The sequence below is a fragment of the Spinacia oleracea genome, chromosome 1 (genome assembly GCF_020520425.1).
Source record: "Spinacia oleracea cultivar Varoflay chromosome 1, BTI_SOV_V1, whole genome shotgun sequence".
NCBI classification, from domain to species: domain Eukaryota; kingdom Viridiplantae; phylum Streptophyta; class Magnoliopsida; order Caryophyllales; family Amaranthaceae; genus Spinacia; species Spinacia oleracea.
Genome location: NC_079487.1, coordinates 23683815 through 23703529, shown reverse-complemented (window position 1 = coordinate 23703529; position 19715 = coordinate 23683815). Strand labels below are relative to the sequence as shown.

The window sequence follows — 19715 nt, the reverse complement described above, 5'->3', positions numbered from 1 at the left end:
AATGAATAAAATTTGAGGTTAACAGAATAAAATTGTGAGCTTTAATGAATAAAGATTGAAGCTAAATGTATATCTTGAAAGTCTATTTATTTACAATTTCGCCATGTGATTTGTACTATTCATCAAGAAACAAAATACTTGGAGGACATACAGGTGAAAAAAAGTGATTCGAAATTAAGATAAATGTTGTTCAATAAGCTCACATTGCATTGGTTGAAATGAAACTAACATTTGACCTAGATGATACCCAACACTATAAGATTGTTGAAATAAGCTCCCTAAAACTGAAGTTCCTCCTACAGGACTCGGCAACACTGCCAAGCAAAACATACCATCATCCACCTGCAAGAACAAGTTATCAATACCCAATAGCACATTAACCTCTCTTTCAAAATGAAAAATCAACCCTCGAAACTTTTGTATATCACTTAATTTTCCATTATAACATCGATCATATGGAGGATCAGGCCATATAACCATGGCTAATCCAAGTTCTTTCTCCAAATCCCCAACTAATTGGTTGTATGCTAATGGTGCTAAGAATGTCAATGTAGTCTCAGCATCGATTATCACTCCACCACCTAACGGTGTTCGTTGTTGGAATATCTCCGGTGGTATCATTAGCTTCTTTCTACCAATACTTATACCCTCAAGAACTAAATTGTACTTCCCTTCAATCACCTTCAAGGAAGTAGTTTGTCCTTCTAGGAAGAAACCACTTCCTAATACCAAAAACCGCTTTGCTTCAGGATCACTGATTTTCCCCAAGCAATAGGTGAATTTGGGTTCGGTTATTGAACTCGTTTGCATTATTAACGATAAGTTATGATAACCAAGACCAAGAATTCCATTTGATCGAGTGAAAGTGGTATCAGAGCCATACTCACAACCAAAGATGATGTTTTCAAGGGGAATGACTCCTCCATTTGAAGGTTCGAATGTGAAGACATCGCTTCCAATAAGACTATTAGAGCGATAACTGAAACTACACATGTTGGAAGAATCACAGGCATTGTCAGGTAGAAGAGCACAGTTTGAAGAATTACAAGTAATGTTATTGTAAGTTAAGGATCGTAAACACCGAGTCAAAACCATTGGGCTAGCGGTGTCTATAGAAGCTAGCATTTGTACTGGAGGGGTTCCAATGGAGAATCTAACAAAGTATTCACCATCATCAGCTTCAATACTACCTTGGAAATCACCTCCATCTCCATCAACTCTGCTAATCAAATAAGAAAGACGGGCTTTGGATCTAATAAAGGAATATCTAACACGGTCATAAAGAGTCTCTCGGGGGTTATATAGAGGCGAGAAGGAAGAGTCGCGGTGGATGAGGCTTAAGTGGAAGCTTCCGTTTGATGGTTGAGATGAAGTCAGTGCAAGAATAGAAGATAGAATGACAAGTATTGTTCCGGTTTTTAGGTGACTATATCTAGACATTCTTGTCAAAGATTTTGGATGTGTAACTGTTAATGAAGCTGTAAATGTTGGTTATCTTATATACTGCAGAAATGAAGCTAAGTAGATGGAATTTTCGTTGGCTACAATAACATACCAACATCATTGTTTTGTTCTTTACAGATTTAAGGTTAAAATTATTATTAGTAGGAGGAGAGTAGATACAAGTTTGATGCTTTACATCGTGTGTATCATTTGATATTGTTTCAAGACCATTAAAGCATGGAAATTAGGAAGGCCATTAAAGCATGGAAATTAGGAAGGTTGTGGTTTGAAATGTAGTTAGTAAGAATTTATCAGAATTGTATAGATCGGCCCAAGTATCATTACTGATGCACGCCTAAGCGCAAGTTAACCATTCAGATTGACAATTAACAGAAACTAACTGTTTCGGGGTTGAAACGATGGTAGGAGCGTCCTCGATCTCTTGAGTTCCGGTCACGTACGGTGCCTGCAAGATAAACTCCGGGCCAAGGGGGGGTCCCCGAGCCGGAGCCTCCGACGCTCAAATCAGTACAATTGATGTATAAAATGAGGTGTTTAGGGGAGAGAGAGAGTAGGGTGGCTTCTCTAGGGTTAGAGAATGGCCCTCTTTTACCTTGCCCTTTGAGGGGTATATATAGTGCCATTGTTGGGCCTTTGAGGCCTTGTAAGTGATATTGGGCTTGAGTGGGTTTTATTGGCTTTTGGGTTAAAATGGTGGGCCCATTTTAACACCCCAACACTAACTAAACACAATTTACATGCTCCTGAGGATGGACAATAATACTCCTCCGTTCCTAAATATGCGTCATTTGTGAAGGTTTACGCGGTAATTAATAAAAATGTGAAGTGTGTAAGAAAAACAATGATTGAGAGTGTATTTTTGGGGAAATGATAAAGTAGATCATTACTCCCTCCGTCCTAAATACTTGCACCCTTTTGACTGGACACGCTTTCCAATGCACAATTTTGACCACCAGTATCTTTAACTACATATTATAAAAACTTATAAAAATACTAATATTTTGAAAATATATATTAAGATGAAGCCAACAATATATTATATACTAACATTTGTTTTCATATAGTAAAAATAAAATAGGTCAAAGTGAATTACGTGAGTAGTGCAAAAAGTCAAAACGGTGCGAGTATTAAGGGACAGGGGGAGTATTTATTGATAAAGTACAAATAAAAGTGGACGTGGGATTGAAAAGTGAAAAAAGCAATCATAATTTATGGAAAAGTGAGAAAAATGAAAGAGTGAAAAAAATATATGTCCAAAAATAGAAGGAAAATTTGGTAATATTAATCCAACCTTTGGCCGATTTTCTTTTATTAATCCCACCTACGACATATTTTTTAATAATCCCACCTTTACTACCCGACGACTTTTATTGGGCTTAAGTGGCCGGTAATCGGTGAAAAAGTCAACGAGATGGTGATGAATTGATGATGATGACTGAATATATCGAGAGAGAGTACTGCCATGTAGAGAAATAATGCCGCTTACAACAGTTTTATGACCTGTTGGGCCCAATAAAAGTTGTTGGATAATAAAGGTGGGATTATTAAAAAATATGTCGTAAGTGGGCTTAATAAAAGAAAATCGGTCAAAGATTGGATTAATATTACCAAATTTTCCAAAATAGAAAGGAACATGGAGCAATTTTCTTCCCTAGATTGTGGAAAACAGGAAATACAGCAATGCTAGGGTGTAGAGTAAAGGAATATTCGGGAAAAGAACACGGTACTAAGCTCATGAAGCATAAGTCAGACATCTCCGTTCTACTGAACTTATTTTGACTGGACTTATTTTATCTAAACTTATCTGAACTTATTTTATCTAAAAAAACTTATTTTGTCTGAAATAAACATATATGTGTGTGAAAATGTCTGAAAGAAACTTTTTTGCTGAACTTATATTATCTGAACTTAACGAAACTTATCTGAATTCATTTTATCTGAAATAAGTCAAAATAAGTAGAACAGAACAGAACCTAAGCATACATTTTACATTTAACAAATTTATCAAATTACACTGGTTAACATTACAACAGAGTATATCAGATGAAGCTAACAAATTCCGACACCATTGCAACAAATTAATTAACAAAGGCTCAAAGTTGGTGTTTGATGGTGCAACCACAACACAACCAACCACAAATGTGAATAAGAAATTACTCAAAAGACTCGATCAAAAACAGACAAGAGCCAAATATCTGAAGTCAAAACTGAAACTTCTTTAGCTCCAGCTTTTATGGACTCCTGTAGCTTTTCTATGACTAAACATATTCAGAACAAAACCATTCACCACCTAATTATATACAGACATGACACAAATCATTGGTGATATGAAGAACCAGAGCAGACGAGGAAGTGGACTGTATTTTTTACTTGAACTAATTGCTTATACTTGCACTAATTGCTTATATTCATGTTGTAAAGGGTCATCGACAAAGTTAATACCAAAACATTACACCAACGAGTCCTGATCGGTACATATTTTTTGTCATCCAAAAGCTAAAAATATTTTCATCATTGATCGGTACATACTTTTTGTCATCCAAAAGCTAAAAATATTTTCATCATTAGGGAGACTAATTACCTACCAGCCACCTCCACTGCCACCGCCTCCCCCACCGTCAGACCATCCCTTGGAGTTGTTCTTAGAATCATTGCCAGCATCACCACCAGTTCCACCCCAGCCACTGCTTCCACCTCCGCCTCCACCACCACTGGCATCGTCACCCCAACCCCCACCACTACTACCAGCACCACCAGTAGAACCCCAGCCACCTGGAAATGCTTCCTCACCAGGAGCATTTTGAACTTTCGCACCGGGAAAGCTTCCCCAGCTACCGGTGTTCCCTTCTTTATTATTGTCAGAAGACTCGGACCCCCACTTGGAACCATGCCCACTGTCTTTGTTATCGGAGCTCCACTTCGAACCATAGCTGGAATCACCGCCGTCCCTGCTGCCACTGTCTCTGTTGCCATGGTATGAGCCCCGACCACCACGACCTCGCCCACGTCCACGGCCCCCTCCTTCATATGGCCTTGGTGCTCCACTGGGATGCCCATCACGGCCACCATTTCTATCATTCCGTCCTACAAAACAAAAAGTACAAGTATCAAGGACCAGGTAAGACAGTCATTGAACATCACCGTAAAGGCATAGGCCTCGGAATTTAACCCAAGAGGACACTCCAGATCATTTTTGTGAAGCCTTGTAAAGCAAGAGCGAAAGGTATATTATTGCAATGAAGACTTCTAAGAGGCTAACATATTAGCCACTTGAGTACAATCGAATTTATCAAAAACCCCAAAACATGAAGTATAGCCAGAGGCCCAGAGGAGAGAGAATAACGATCTTTTAATAATATTTCTAGGCAACTAATAATTAGCCAACTAGCCTCACTCTATGTCAAAATCTTTCTTTCACAAGCACTCCCTCCATCCCAACCTACACTAATATTTAATAGCAGGCAAGTTTGCAACAAATGTAAAGTGCCACGTGTCCCTCCTTGAAAGCATCTTCCTATTTTATTTTATTTAAATTTCATGTCCCTTCCTTCTTCGATTTCATGTCTCTTCACCACCAAAAATAATTCATGCCCCTTCACCTCCAATAAATGCCCCTTTATCTTTTTAATTTTTCTATTAGTTTCGAGTAACATAGTAGTTTATATTTCTATCTTCATTATTTTCTTAGTTAACACGAATGAAATACATTTACTATTTTTTGATGATTAGAAAAATTAAACTCACTTTTGAACATAACAAAAGCCGTGCATGGCACGGGGTCGTAGTTTAATCTATACATATTCCTTTTTTTGGGTATCCCAAATTAATCTAAATTAAGCTACTCCCTTTCCTTTTGATTTTTTTCTCCAACGTTGGACTGGCCCCACAACTACCCACCTTTTTAACTTTTTCACCCTCCATAATCAACATGCAAACTCAGATGTACAAACATTTATGTGTCATCGGAGCACAGCGTATCCTAAATAGAACACTTAAAACCAACGGAAATGTGGCATTCCTAAATGGCATGAACTTAATACACAATTCAAACAGTTAAGACTATTCAAGTAATGAAATATGATGTTCATTTGGGTCAGACGAATAGAGGAGGCAAGCACAAAACTACAACACTAGACGAATGAGATACATGTAAGCCTTTTGCCATCTTTTTCCCAGGAAAAAAAGAGAGCACCCATGTCAAAGTTATGATTGTCAGAGAGCAAAATTACCTGCCCTGGAATGATCTCTGTCAGAAGACCCTCGCCACCCACCATCATTGCTGCCCGAACCACCCCATCCACCTCCAGAAGAACCACCATTTGCTGGACTACGCATTGGCACCATAGCAGCGACTGATCTAATCGATGGACCGGACTCGTGAATGGGATCGTCAATGTGCTTCTGGAAATAAGCTACAAGCCTGTCAATGTTATCAAACATCCTCTTTCGGAATTTGAACCCCTTCGGATATAGACCAATATACTCGTGATGGGGATTTGAACTACGAATGTACGTGAGGATAAAGGTGCCAGGGTGCTCATGTGAAATGCCAAAACTGTAAACTATTCTCGACTGGTGGTCCAATTTCTCAGCTCGAAGGAGTTCGTCAACTTCTGCTTTTGTCCCCTTTCGGAACTTACGGTAGTTCAGCATAGCCTTAAGATGAGTGACCAATGGATCAACATAACGGTCCATGACCTACAATTACAACAACAAAAACAAGAAAGTAGTCATGCTTGATATTTTTCCAGCAAAGAATTGCAAAAACCAGTTTAGATGAGAAAAACAAATTCCAGAACCCACAGCTGATACTGACAACTAAGCAGAGCTCCACAATAAGAAAGCTTCTGTGAATAGGAGTAGCCCAAGGAATAGAAATGCATGGGCATTGAGCATTATATTGTGCCAACACATAAAACATAATTGTACAAGCAATCAGTGTCATTTAAGACAATCACATACTTTGTCTTGATTCTATTCTGAATCATGTTAAACAAACAAAAAAAACGCTGCAAATCAACGCCAGTGAAAATTGCAAAAAATATCTCCCACACAAATGTCAGCAGCAAGCAAGTGAATGCTTGATATGCATGGAACCATAAACAATAGAGGCATAGACAATAAAATAATGAAATAGTTAATGAAATACTAACCTCATCAAGGTCCTCAAAAGTATCCTCTCCAATTTTTAGCGTTTTTCCAATACGAAGCAAGCTTGTAATGTCTTTGTGGTCCTTTCCGCCTTCAATTATATCCTTGTGAGCAAAAACACCGTCATAAACCTTTAGAGTCAAGGTCAAATAAGACGGACCCCGGGAACTTGGACGTATTACACTTTCACCAGGATCTTTGTCTGCTAACAGCTGTACAACACAATCAAACAGAAGGTGGGTAAGAAATAAGAATGAAGAATAGGAAAGAAATCATCCCCACGCAACTACATGCCACAAAAACACAAGTAACCAATAAAATGAGGGGTTTGACTTCCAAGAAGTATGTAAAAGACGCCATGCCATCCAAGAAATTATTTAAGAAATAGACACAAATCATGCAATATACATCTGGGCACATACTTCCATCGCATCATCAGCTGTTATATTCTGGAAACGAGGATGAACAATCATCCTTGACTTGAAACGTTTTTTCGCAAGCTCCTTGTCCCTGCGAGCCTTGTCTTGCCCGCTCGGTAAGCTGATGCGGTCTTCGTGATAGTAAGGGTCCACGCTCTCTACACTCTGGCCAATATCCCTCATATCATTCTCTCTACAAGTCAGGATCACTTGGTATCTGTTTTTCAGGATAGATTTGATCTTACATGTAAGAATTTCACCTTCATGTAACTTCTCGGTCAAATCAGAATCCCTCCAGTCATCTGAAAAATCTTCTCTGGAAAGCATACCAGTTAATCCCGATTCCAAGCCACATATTGCTCTTTGAGGTTGCACCCTACGAACTGTAGCTTGAACAATTCGTCCTTCACCCAGGGTGGCATCAGTCTCCCCAGAAATCATATTAAACTCTTCATCTTGATTGGGTTCTTCATATGCTTTACGCCAATCTTGAAAGCCCTGAATTAACTCCAGTTTTATGGCATACAAGGTCTCTACCTTAGATAATCGATCTGTATCCTTTGCATATGCATCAACATTAAAAGATTTTAATGCACTTGGTCTGTCTCTAAGGTTTTCAATTGCCATATCAATCGCATCATCATCATCCAAATTATCGTCCCCTACAATTTCTCTATAAATATCTTTTGCCATTTCCTGTGCTAGAGCATAGGACTCCGGATGTATTCTAGTATCATCCAAGACGTCAACGAACTGGCTGGTACTAACAGCTAAACCACTACGCCTAATACGCAGAAAACCAGCAGCACTAATAAATACCTTTCTCCCAAGTCCATGTGCAGTCAACAAATCTTTTCTTGTGACTATTGCCCCAGCTCTCACAAGTGACTTTTGTAAGGTCGCTGCTTTCCTTGGCCCAAGACCAGAAATAAACTGTAATGGAGCAAATAACCAATCATGGTGTGCAGATAGATTGAGATCAATCCCAACCTGGTTAGTGACATCAACCATAATCTGTTCAACCATCCCATACTTCTCATCATCCTCAAGAAAGCTCTCTGAAGAACTGATTTTCCAAGACAAAATTTCCCTGCCTGGTCCACAAAGATTAGCAACCATGGCTAATGGATTTTGTAGGTACCGTCCAAGGGCAACACCCCGTCTCACAACACCTGAGAACCAACAATAATTTAAAATCCAACTAAATGAATTTAACAAGCATTAGATTTAAGTGGCAGAAACCCAATCTAGTCTACCTTTATGTCCAGGAATCTGATCCGATGATATACGAGAATTTTCATACAGACGAGGCAAAGATTCATCCCCGTAGAAAACACTCAGCCCATCCATCTCATGACCCACATCTCTAGGATTTTCCTCAACCATTTTGAACACAATCTGAAAGGAATATAAAAATGTTGTGAATATAAAAGTTCCATCAAACAATTAAACCCCAAAAATTATCCTCATTTATTCACAACATTATGAGCCAATGAAACTACATTGGCTACACCAAAAAATATAAAAACCATGCAGAATGATACACCAAAACTTTGGGCTATAAGGTACAGGTGAGGAGGTGTCTAATATGGCATTTCTAAAAATCTGGGATACAAGGACACCATCCTGATTTTGGACACGGGTAAGGGGATACATAAATAATTTTATAAAATACAGTGTTTCGGTTTTTGTGAAATATGCGCTCGTCAGTCATTCGGTGCTGCGATTCCCAGCCCACAAATAGAGAGTAATTACTTGTTAATATTTCAGACTCAATACAAAGCCCAAACTAAGAGCATTTATGACAGTCTCATACCCTAGCAGTCATATAAGGGAGCAAAGGGGGGAGAGAGATTATGCTCCACCAGCCCACCAAGGAAGAGAAAAATCTGCCCCGCACATGCACTAGGTGCAAGCAACCAGAGCTCCAGCCATCTTAATCTTCCCCTCTCTCCCCGTCAAACAGAAACCTCAAAGTCTTCTCACTTCTTACGTTGGTTTTCATATGTAACTGACAGAGCTGGGGAATTTACTGCACCCTAGATATTCAAACCCTAATTTTATCGTGTTAGATACTTCAATAATTTTGGACCAGCTCTCCCTTCCCTCACTCTGACTTTTGGTTAGTATAGGTAGCCATAACTGAGTGGAAACTGATGTACCCAACCGTATTCTTACCCAGATGTGCAAATGAGAACGACGGAAACTCGAGCAACATAGCTTTCAGTACCACTGCTTCAGTTTCTGGTTTCGAACTTTCAAAAGTTGCAAGATACAAGTCTGACTTCAATATTACCTAAAAAATTAGAAAGCTGGCAACATGAAACTAGAAAGTCGAAACTACTTAGGTAGTTATTGGCCAAGCTTCTAAAAGTGTTTCTATACTTTTTTTCCAAGGAAAAAGTGTTTCTATACTTGAGAAACAGAAACTTGGACAAACAAGGGGTTTTAAAGAAACAGAAACAGTCTTCCTAAAAGTCCAAAATAAATACTCCCTCTGTCCCTTAATACTCGCACACCTTTCCTTTTCGGGCCGTCCCTTAATACTTGCACCGCTTCTATAAATGAAAATCTTTACCAATATTATACTATTTCTCACACTTACCTACCACACCACCTACACCCCTACTCCCTACAAAAAATCATTTAAAATTCACATCCCCCACTCACTACCTTAGTCTTAAAAAGCGCGAAGCGCACTGAAGCGCAAAAGGGCCCTGGAGCTTAAGCGCAAAGCTCAGGCGAAAGCGCACGCTTTTCGTAGGCGAAGCGCGCCCGGAAAGAAATAATAAAATTTCAAAAATCCTGAACATACGGAGAAAATATGGAAAGAAAAGATGAAAAAAATAGATAAATCAAAACGATGAAAGAAAAATTCAGAATCCGACGGGAGAAATCCGGCGAGAAGGCTAGAGAAATCCGGCTACGGGAGAAAATTGCACTAGGGTTTTCAAAAACTTCCCAAATATTCGCTTTTTTAAAAAAGAAATCACGTGATACTTTAAAAAAGAAGATTAGTCACGTGGCTTTATTTTTTATAAAAAAGAAGGGTCTGAAGTGCCTAGACTACAGGAAGCGCAAAAGCGCTAGGAAGCGCAGAAGCACCGAAGCACTAGGAAGCGCACGCTTCTTGTATGTCGCTGGGCTTCGGCTGGTAGAAGCGTTTTGGTTTGAGCTTCTGAGCTTCCGAGCTTTAAGCGCAAAAAAGCGCGCTTTTTAAAACTAAGCTCACTACTCCCCACCCCTTACACATTTCCCACTAACTATATTAAAAAAATACCCCACTATCAACTAACAACCATTAAATTAATAAGTCAATTCAAATGTCTTAAACTCCGCACCGGTTAAACCGGTGCGAGTATCAAGGGACGGAGGGAGTAGCTTTAGTAGGGTGTAGAAGGAGCAGCTCCAAAATGGAGCGCTTCTAAGAGCTGTTTTGAAAAAACATTTAATGAAACTTTCTTTCAACTCATAACACCCTTCAGTTTAAAGAAATACCTACATATCCCATCTAAATAGCATTCTCTCTCCTCTCTTTTTTGATTCTCTGATTATCACGCCTTCTTGTCCCTAATTCTCTCTCCTCTCTTTCTCTAATACAGTAACCGTTAATGGAGATTCAAGTCTTCTTCACCCATTAAACCCCACACCTCCATCAAGGAGATTTAACTGGACTTCCGAAAATATAATTTCCAGTTTTCTTAAACACTGAAAAACACTGAAATTCAGACACCACAATGACAATAAACAGGCGCTATTCTATTTTTTTGTTCATTTCAAAATTAAATTAAAAATTATTAACAAATATGACTAAATTGAGGTTCTTTGTATGATGTTTATCATGCTAATTTTAAAATCTCAAAAATTGAAACTGACGGTTATAGCATTCACTAGGATACAATTTAAAAAATAAAAAATAAGGAAAAATCAACAAAAATCATCTCAACTAAAGGTCGGCTTCTCATTTTAATCCCAACTACACTTTAACCTCGAATAATCCCATGATATGATGGCCCATCTTAAAATAAACTTAGTATTGTGTTAACCTATAAAAAACAGGTTAAGGGGCTGTTTGGCCAAGCTTGTAGAAAACAAGCTCTGGTTCTTAAAAGTAGTTCTAGAGAAACTGTTTCTAACAAAACACTTGAGAGACAGATTTGTTTGTCCCAATATTTCAGAATCATTTTTAAGGAACAGAAACAATTTTACACCGTTTGATCCCATTGTGAATTTTACAAGTTAATGGAATAGTTGTACTTGTAAAGTTGTATTACTTATACAAAAATCAATATGTTTTCTCTTTCTTCTTACCTTCATCAACATGATAAAATAACAGGAACACTTGTCTAATCTCTTTCTCTCATTAACAAAACAACTAAGTTCCGCCACGCACCAAAGTATCTGACCACCATCGACTTCACAACCAAATACATCCAAGTACAATTATCCCATTGGTACAACTTTACAAGTATGGTTATCCCATTAGTACAACTTTACAAGTACAAGTACTTCATATTGATTTTTTTTATAAGTAGTACAACTTTACAAGTACAATTACCCCATTAACTTGTAAAAATATTGGATTATAGAATATGACAGTATTAGACAATTTTGGTAATATGTTAATCAAATCGTCATATCAGTAATATAAAAAATATTTATTCAATACTTTAGACAAATTAACATATAAAGCAAATTGAATTTTTGGTCAAATTATCATATTAAGCATGTAAAATATATAAAACGTAGTATGGTGAAAATTGCATATTAACATTTATTAATTACGCATTAGCTTTAAGTGATTAATATTTCAGTTGAATATTTTATAAAACAAGATGGTCAAATAATTTCGAATGTCCGTGCATGCATGGGACCTAATCTGTAATAAAATAACAACAGCAAAACTTGTCTGGTCTCTTTCTCTCTCATTAACAAAAACAACTAATTTCCGCCTTGCATTAAAGTATCTGACCATCATCAACCTCACAGCCAAATACCTCCAAGCAGCCCCAATTAATTTCCACCACCAGCCATCCATCACCAACTTAAAGGAGAATTGGGAAATTTAAAGCTTTTGGGAATGAATTTCATGGTGGGAGAAATTCCGGAATTGCAGTTGTTGGTGGTGTTGAACAAGAGGTAAGTAATGGTGTGGTGTTGGAGGAAAAAAATAAAGAAAATTGATGAATGACATTAAAGACAGGGTTGAGAATTTAAAGGAGAAAGGAGAATTGGGAAATTTAAAGCTTTTGGGAATGAATTTCATGGTGGGAGAAATTCCGGAATTGCAGTTGTTGGTGGTGTTGAACTAGAGGTAAGTAATGGTGTGGTGTTAGCTGACTCCACTCGGCCTTTCTTCGTTGCACTAAGTTACTTACGGATGTATGCATGCAGTCCGGGCCATAAATAAAAACACGTAGAGAGAATGGCGGAAAAATGCAAATGGTAACTTTTTTTGTTTTCATAACGGTATAACTGTGCAACAAAATTTCATTAAATGCACAAAACAGCTCCGTGAGAAACCATTCTGAGAAACTCTAAACTGTAGCTTCTGTTTCTAGGGGGGTTAAGAGCTGATTTGGAGTTCTCTAAATACAGAAACTACTTCGCTATAAACCCTTGTTTGGCCTAGTTTCTACTTCTTATGTCTAGAAACACTAGTAGAAGTTTGGCAAAACAGGTACTAAAATTCTTATGTGTTAGCTCTTAATTGGCTGGGTATGATTTGGAAGTATGATTACAATATTAAAATCATATGAGTAGGGGTGGTTATGGAGGAGAGAGAAGCAAAGAAGGAGGAAAAGGACGACGTATTGATACTAAAGCAGAACAATTCTTCTCTGTCTCTCTCCCACGGTGTAAAAACTAGCCCGAGTTAACTCGTATCGCCCGAGTTAACAAGGTTTTGGAGGCTGGCGATACGAGATATCCCGAGTTGTAAAGGTGTTTTTAAAAACGGCGAGATCTCGACCGGTTCAACCGATCCGAACGAATTTTGTCCGCATTAAACGTTATAAACCTCACATCTACTCGGTTTTCTTCTGAAAACCCCATGTTTTCGACAAAAAGAAAGGGGAAAAGGAAAGAAATGGAGAAACTCCATTGAAATAGAGTAGAGAACTCCATTTTCAAATCTAAAACAAGAGAGGAGAGAGAAGGTAGACAAAGGAATTAATTTTAATTATGTCACGTGTACGGTTTAGGGGAGGGGGACTAGTGTAGGTAGTGAATGGGGCTGACATGGGGCTTCTTTTTAAATTTCAAATTCCTACGCGACAACCGCGACACGGTCCGCAACTAACGCATCATTTCCGTTACCGAGACTCTGCGACCGATCCCGCGACCGTGACCGATACCGCATTTTTTATCTATGCTCTCTCCTCTCTTTTTATTGCAAGTTTGCAACTTTGCACAGGATGGCGTCATCAATGTTCTTCAAAGGTCGTCATTGAAGCTTCCACTTCCATGGAGGAGACAGAGAAAGCACAAAGAGGAAGGGGAGTAAATAAATGGAATTATAACAGTAAATAAGTAAACAAATAATTTACAAGACCGCCCTGACAGTTGGGGTTAATCTAGGTTAATTATAGTTGAGATTAAAATGAGAACGTCGCCAATAGTTAGAACAATTTTCACTTAGTTCTCCATTTGGAGGAAGCAAGTGTGCCTGGTAAGCTGGCAGCCTGGAACAAAAACATTCATTACCCAATATAATTGTTAAATCGGAGCTTACGGACACGGACCAGTAAGACCATCTGTATACCAGTACTCCTTTCTAGATCAAACTCATCAAAGCATGGCAAAAGTCCTCTTCCAAGAGTGAAATGATCTCATTAAAAAAAGACTCTTACTCCTCTCTCCTTTAAATTCCAAAGTAAATCTAAACGAAATTTCCTATTTTACCCCTCTTTTATACCACTGTTTATCTCCTACTTTCAAGTTTCAATTACCCATCATCAATAGATAGATACAAAGTATATCGTTTTGTTTTAATCCAATGTGCAGATTATAAACCACACATATAAAAAAGGGGAAATAGAAGGAGCGCAACAGTCATTTACATTATCAATTCACAGAGTTTCAGACTTCAGCAACACCATGGCTGATGGTCCCATTCGAATTTTCAATTACAGGATAGTAACAAGTGCACTACAATGTGGAAACTATAAACTAAATGAAGCAACTGATGCATCTGCAAACTCTAGTTCGCAAAAGAAGATAATGAGGAGTTTAAATGAGAAAGAGGTACCTCGTATATATCATCCTTCAGCCGGGTGCAAGACAAGCTCACAGCCCCCAGAACTACAACCTGCGGTTGATGCTCAGTCATGAACTTCAAAAGATTCTGCTGATCGTGCTTTTTACGCTGCTGGTCAGTAACATTTTGAGACCTCAAGCTGATTGACCCAGCCACTAGGACATCAACAACTTCCCCAAAGGAATCTAACATAACGAAAGTGGTCGGTGGCTTTCCATAACCCCAACAGCAGGCCATGACCCTTGGAGCTGCCTCCTCATCTGAGCTAAGATCACTTTCCTTACGCTGGTATGGAGCCACCGAAACTTTATCCCAAAGACATTTTCCATAATCCATAAGCAACCAATTCTTAGCCCTGCTAGTCAACAACAATCTAGCTTCCTTCTCCAGTGCTGGCAGTATGAAATTGTAAATAGCATCCTGTAATATCAGCCTTCTCTGTTCATTCCAAGGCTTTGCTAGCTTGCTCACAGCCAAGCTAGTATACAGAAGCTCCAAATCACCTATCAGCTTCTTAAGATGTTCCTCTGGCCATTTAATTGTGACCTGGAGGAGCTTCTCCTCTTCAGCCTTTTTAATAAGAAGCCACTGTGCATCTTCAAATTTGTTCAATGGCTTGTTGCGTAGCCATTTAACGCCTGCAAACTGATGGAAAGCGTCTATGACAACATTTCCATCAGGTGTAGGACATGTTGACACCACCACATTGTCAAAATAATTATTACGAAAATGCTTTTTCACATACGGCTCACAACTTATCTCAACTGCTGCCTGCATGTAGCCACAATCCATTCAGAGAACAGCTACAACACTACAATCCAGGAAATAGTATTCAAAATTATTTAAACACATACCATGTGTCTAGCACCTTTGAGTACAGCTTGAGGCGAATCAAACATTGCACAGGTAAAATTTGAGGCAACTTCCTCCGGTGTCTCTGTTGGGTCCTCAGGTTCATCCACCCTCTACAGCAAGTTAAAGATATTGGGTCAAAATTTTAGAAAACATACTCAAAGAAGTAAAGTGAGACTCGTCCTTACAACAGCCAAAGAGATCGCTGCACCAAACTGCTCAGAACTATGACCGAATTTGCTGGCAACCTCCCACAAACCAGCTTTGTTGCACAAGCTATAATATGATTTCCGCTTCGGTCTTTTATATTGACCCTCATCTACCCCAGCCTCACCAGGAGGGAAATGCAAGTTAAATTTTGCGTCAACATCATCCACTTCCCTTTCAGATTCTGAATCTCTCAGAGCCCCAATAATTGATTCAAAAAGTTGTTGATTCAAACGTAGCCTCGTCTCATCATATATCCTGCGGGATTCTTCCTCGAACCTTTTATTGTAGTATCCATCAAGAGCACTCTTCCTCTTTTGAAGAAGCAACCATTTTTTATCCAAGTCCTGGACAGCCCAAAGCACCTGCAGAGGAGACACATTACTGGTTTCAAAACTTTACCTAACAGGTAAGCATATATATAAGCTATCACAACCACCTATTAGCAGGTGCAGTCTAAGCAACCATCCAGTGCCCTGGAAAACTTTAGGCCTCGTAACTTTAATTTTAAGAAAACTACTATTACAATAAGCACACACACACACATATATATGTAATTATAAAAAGGTTATAACTATCAAGTGCCCTGGAGAACTTCAGGCCTCGTAACTTTAATTTTAAGAAAAACAATTATTACAATACGCATATGCACACACATACATATGCAATTATAAAAAGGTTATATATATAGTTGACTGTGACCCACTTGACTTATTGGTTTGTATAAAGTGGGAGTTTTCTAACCTCCTGAAATGTCTGCGGTAACCGTTTCAGGAATTAAACCTTACCGGTGAGGAACTTTATATATGCATACTCATATGCACACGCACACAAACATATATATATATGCAATTAAACTACAACGTGGAGGAATTTAATCCAGCTTCTGAAGTATTTTTTAAACTCTTCAGTCCTACGCGCCAGAGGTTTTAAAAAAAAAAAAAAAATCAGAACGCCCTATATATTATCTGGAATTTGTATTAAACGCCAAAGTCATCCTTTATAGACCACCCTGTTCACAATAACTTCAATCATCTAGCTAATTACATTCAAGTATGAAACTATGAATACCTTGTGCCATTTTAAAGCAGGCTTATCATGACTGGCATCTTCACCCGTCTCTGGATCCTTCAACAAACTGAATATGTCCTCTTTGCGGTACATAGCAATATAAGGGAGCTGCAAATGACAAAAGAAAGTGATAAGCAGGAAAACAAAAAAAACGAAAACTGACAACAGCAGGCAGTCAAAGACAATACTTACATCAAGTTTCTGAACGTGTGTGAAGTTCAGAAAATTTCTAATATGATACTCCATTTCTTCTCCAGATGCTATGTTCACAAGCCCGGGAACTTGACCAGAGTCTAGATGTTTTTTTATCCACTTGGCCTCGTCCACAATGGCTTCAGCATCAGTAGACGGTGGACCTGTGCTCTCCTCGGATATCTGTCAGCATCAAAGACTATTATATACCGCATTACCCGTCATGTCAGCAGCAGTGAACAATAAATCAACCAATGACACAACTTCCAGTAGTTTCAACAAGAAATGCAGCAACATACTGTTGAGGTATAAAGTGATTTTGGAAAAGCAATTTACCTGCATTCTTTCTGGTATGTCGATATCCCGGATACGGTCATCCTTCTCAGTCATATACCTCTCAGCAAGAATGGTAGGTTCAAATTCTTCACCAATGTTTCTCTCCTTTCTTAGGCCATTTTCATCATACCGGTCTTTTTCAAGATTAGCTCTACGACGCATATCCAGAAGTTCTTCAACATCTCCAAAGATATCTTGGGCATCCTGCAGTGAGGATGGTAGAACTCCAGCTGCTTGCCTATGCTTCTTTTTCTTTTTGTCCATCCGTCTACATTCCAGTGGAGGCCAATCCAAAAATTATCAAAGGGAGAATTCGGAGAGCTGAACAGAACCTAAAGAATGAATACAAAAACTCCATACCTGACAGGCATCCCATCAGCATCCATTTCATCTTCTTCGGACACAATAAAATCGGCCATGTCATCCTCATCTGCCAAGTCTACATCATCAGCTTCTGGCTGCTCATCTTCTTCTGGCATATCCTCAACCGGTCCTCCTGTGACATCACGAAACCATATAATGCAACAGCAAAATTTTAACTAATCAAAATGTATGTAAAACCTGAAAAGGGGAAAGATTTTTCACCATCATCGTCGCCAAATAAAGTGTGTTTGGCTTGTTCCTGAGCTGTCCTTGCACCTTTTCCAGATCCAAGGAACTCATCATCGTCAAAAAGCCCAGAGTGCCCAGCATCAGTATCTCGACGAGCCTTCTTCAACCTCTTAAACTTTTTGCTATCCTGTAAAAACAGGCTAAAATCAGATATTTTCAACAAGGAAGTTAGCCTAAATCAGATGATGCATGCATCCAGTAACTTTATAATGGCAGAGAGCATTAGTCAACATCACACTCACAGCCTTGCGGGCAACTTTAACATTGTTGTCCAAGAGAAGCTCATAGTCATCGTCATCAAGTTCAAAGGACTCCCTGAAATGAATCAAACCAATGTAAGAGGGGAAAAAAAGCTTGCTTATTTATATATTTGTGCGCGGTTTTCAGGAGATGATTTGCCTCTTCTTTCTCTTCTTCTTTTTATGCCTCTCCTCATCGTCCTCCTCCTCAGGTTCTTCTTCGTCTTCGTCACCCTCGACAATAAAACCATCATCCTCAAACTCATCTTGTCCTTCCTCTGTAAGTAGAACCAGCTCATTAGCATCTTATTTAGCATCTTCTGTTCAGCGATGAGTATATGATCCAGATGCATCCATAAAACAATCAATACGAACAGAGTTTGACCTTTATAAGAGTAAAAAGTTCTTTTACAAACAAGAATGACACCAATTAAAGGGTTTGAGGAATGCAATGCAACAAGGAGAACCCATTGTTTATAAGGTTATTTGCATGACAGGAAATAATTCATCAGAAACGAATTTCTAAGAAATTTTTAACGCTTATTGTACCAATTTCCGGTAAAAAAAACTCAAAAACAACTCGTAATCTATCAATTTCTTCAGTAACCTTTTTTCCCCAAAAAAGAAAACCCGAGAACATCAAAACCCTAGATTCCCATCTCTGAAAAATGCAAACTCGGCCGTAATCAGATGTAAAAGCGACGAACTTTTAGATCAATCAACAGGAAAAACACAGTAAAAATCTGCAAAAAAAAAGGGAAAACAAACCGTCGTCTTCGTCTTCATCGTCATCGACACCGCCTCCACCCCCGCCATCATCGAGCTCCTCGCCTTCTTCCTCTTGTTCTCTCTCGTCATCCTGAACCTCGAGCTCCTCTACAAGAAAAAAAATCGATTTCAACCATTAAATTTTTAGAACAAAACCAGAAATTAGGGTTTCGAGTAGGAGTTAAAATTGCGAAAATCAAATACACATTGAAAAAATAGTGAAGGAATTTCGAGGGTTTTACCTTCTTCGTCTGATACTACAGCTCTGCCGGCCATTTTTTTCTGCGAGAGAGGACTACGGAAGAAACCCTAGAAACTGAAGAGAAATCGAAGAAATTTGGGGAAATTAGGGGGAGAAATTTGAAAATGTATTGAGGTTTTTTTCCTGCCGTGAAATGCAGAAGTAGCAAGCAAAGGAGAAAGAGACTGTGTGTGAGTGAGCAAATCGAAGAGAGAAATGGTTAAAAAAGAATTTTTAGGGGACGGTATTTATAGGAGAGTGATTTTTGTTTATTTGATTTGCTTTTATTTATTTTTTTGGATAAACCACCCTTTCAAGTTCAACTTTTTGAAATAACCGCCTTATATGTTTTATTTTAAAAAAAACTACCTTAAACTTCCAAAGTTTAAGAAATCAGCACGTTCTGTTAACTTCCGTCAAATATTCCGTCAGTGGGCCCACATCCAACGGCCAAACATTCGAAAGTTAACGGAACATTTGACGGAAGTTAACAGAAGGTGGTGATTTCTTAAACTTTGGAAGTTTAAGGTGGTATAAGGTGATTATTTCAAAAAGTTGAACTTTAAAAGGTGGTTTTATCCAAAAAATCCTTTCCTTAATTTTAGGTGTTTTTAATGAAATAAGATTTGCTTTTATTTATTTTTTGTAACTAGTTGAACCGTGCCAGTCAACTTGGTATTTTAATACTCAATCCGTTTATTAATTTATTCATTTTTATATATTATCTATAAACATTTCTATAACTACGCGCAAACTCAAGTGTTACATATGTAATAAGATATTTCTATAAGCTAAATTATTACTCTTATTATCCCAATTCAAAGATACTTCCAATATTGTTCTTATTGCAACGATTCGGGTTTTACACTATTTGCACATTATCCTTTGACCATATATTATGATTT

The 19715-nt window shown here is 38.3% G+C and overlaps 2 protein-coding genes across 2 annotated transcripts; both read right to left on the bottom strand.

Moving 5' to 3' along the window:
- Window positions 1-49: 49 nt before the first annotated feature.
- LOC110804227 (probable aspartic protease At2g35615) lies at window positions 50-1487 on the bottom strand. Its single transcript, XM_022009786.2, has one exon. The coding sequence runs from the start codon at window positions 1438-1440 to the stop codon at window positions 175-177; it is 1266 nt and encodes a 421-aa protein (XP_021865478.2). The 5' UTR covers window positions 1441-1487; the 3' UTR covers window positions 50-174.
- Window positions 1488-3334: 1847 nt separating this feature from the next.
- On the bottom strand, window positions 3335-19038 carry LOC110804230 (transcription elongation factor SPT6 homolog). Its single transcript, XM_022009787.2, has 17 exons — window positions 18812-19038; window positions 18570-18677; window positions 17962-18079; window positions 17805-17877; window positions 17536-17689; window positions 17311-17446; window positions 16951-17218; window positions 16615-16797; window positions 16423-16530; window positions 15333-15716; window positions 15147-15257; window positions 14284-15063; window positions 8291-8432; window positions 7038-8206; window positions 6618-6827; window positions 5694-6162; window positions 3335-4548 (listed from the first exon to the last, which is right to left on the bottom strand). Exons 1-17 carry the CDS (start codon window positions 18843-18845, stop codon window positions 4046-4048), a joined length of 4950 nt encoding a protein of 1649 aa, XP_021865479.2. The 5' UTR covers window positions 18846-19038; the 3' UTR covers window positions 3335-4045.
- Between the last annotated feature and the right edge of the window lie 677 nt (window positions 19039-19715).

Bases quoted from the DNA above. Each gene is read 5' to 3' on its own strand.
- LOC110804230 (XM_022009787.2), bottom strand. From the start codon at position 18,845: ATGGCCGGCAGAGCTGTAGTATCAGACGAAGAAG. The intron at 15,064-15,146 runs GTATGTGTTTAA...GGCTACATGCAG, and splicing joins TCAAAGGTGCTAGACACATG to GCAGCAGTTGAGATAAGTTG. The intron at 6,163-6,617 runs GTTAGTATTTCA...TTGTAATTGTAG, and splicing joins CTTTTGAGGACCTTGATGAG to GTCATGGACCGTTATGTTGA.
- LOC110804227 (XM_022009786.2), bottom strand. From the start codon at position 1,440: ATGTCTAGATATAGTCACCTAAAAACCGGAACAATACTTGTCATTCTA.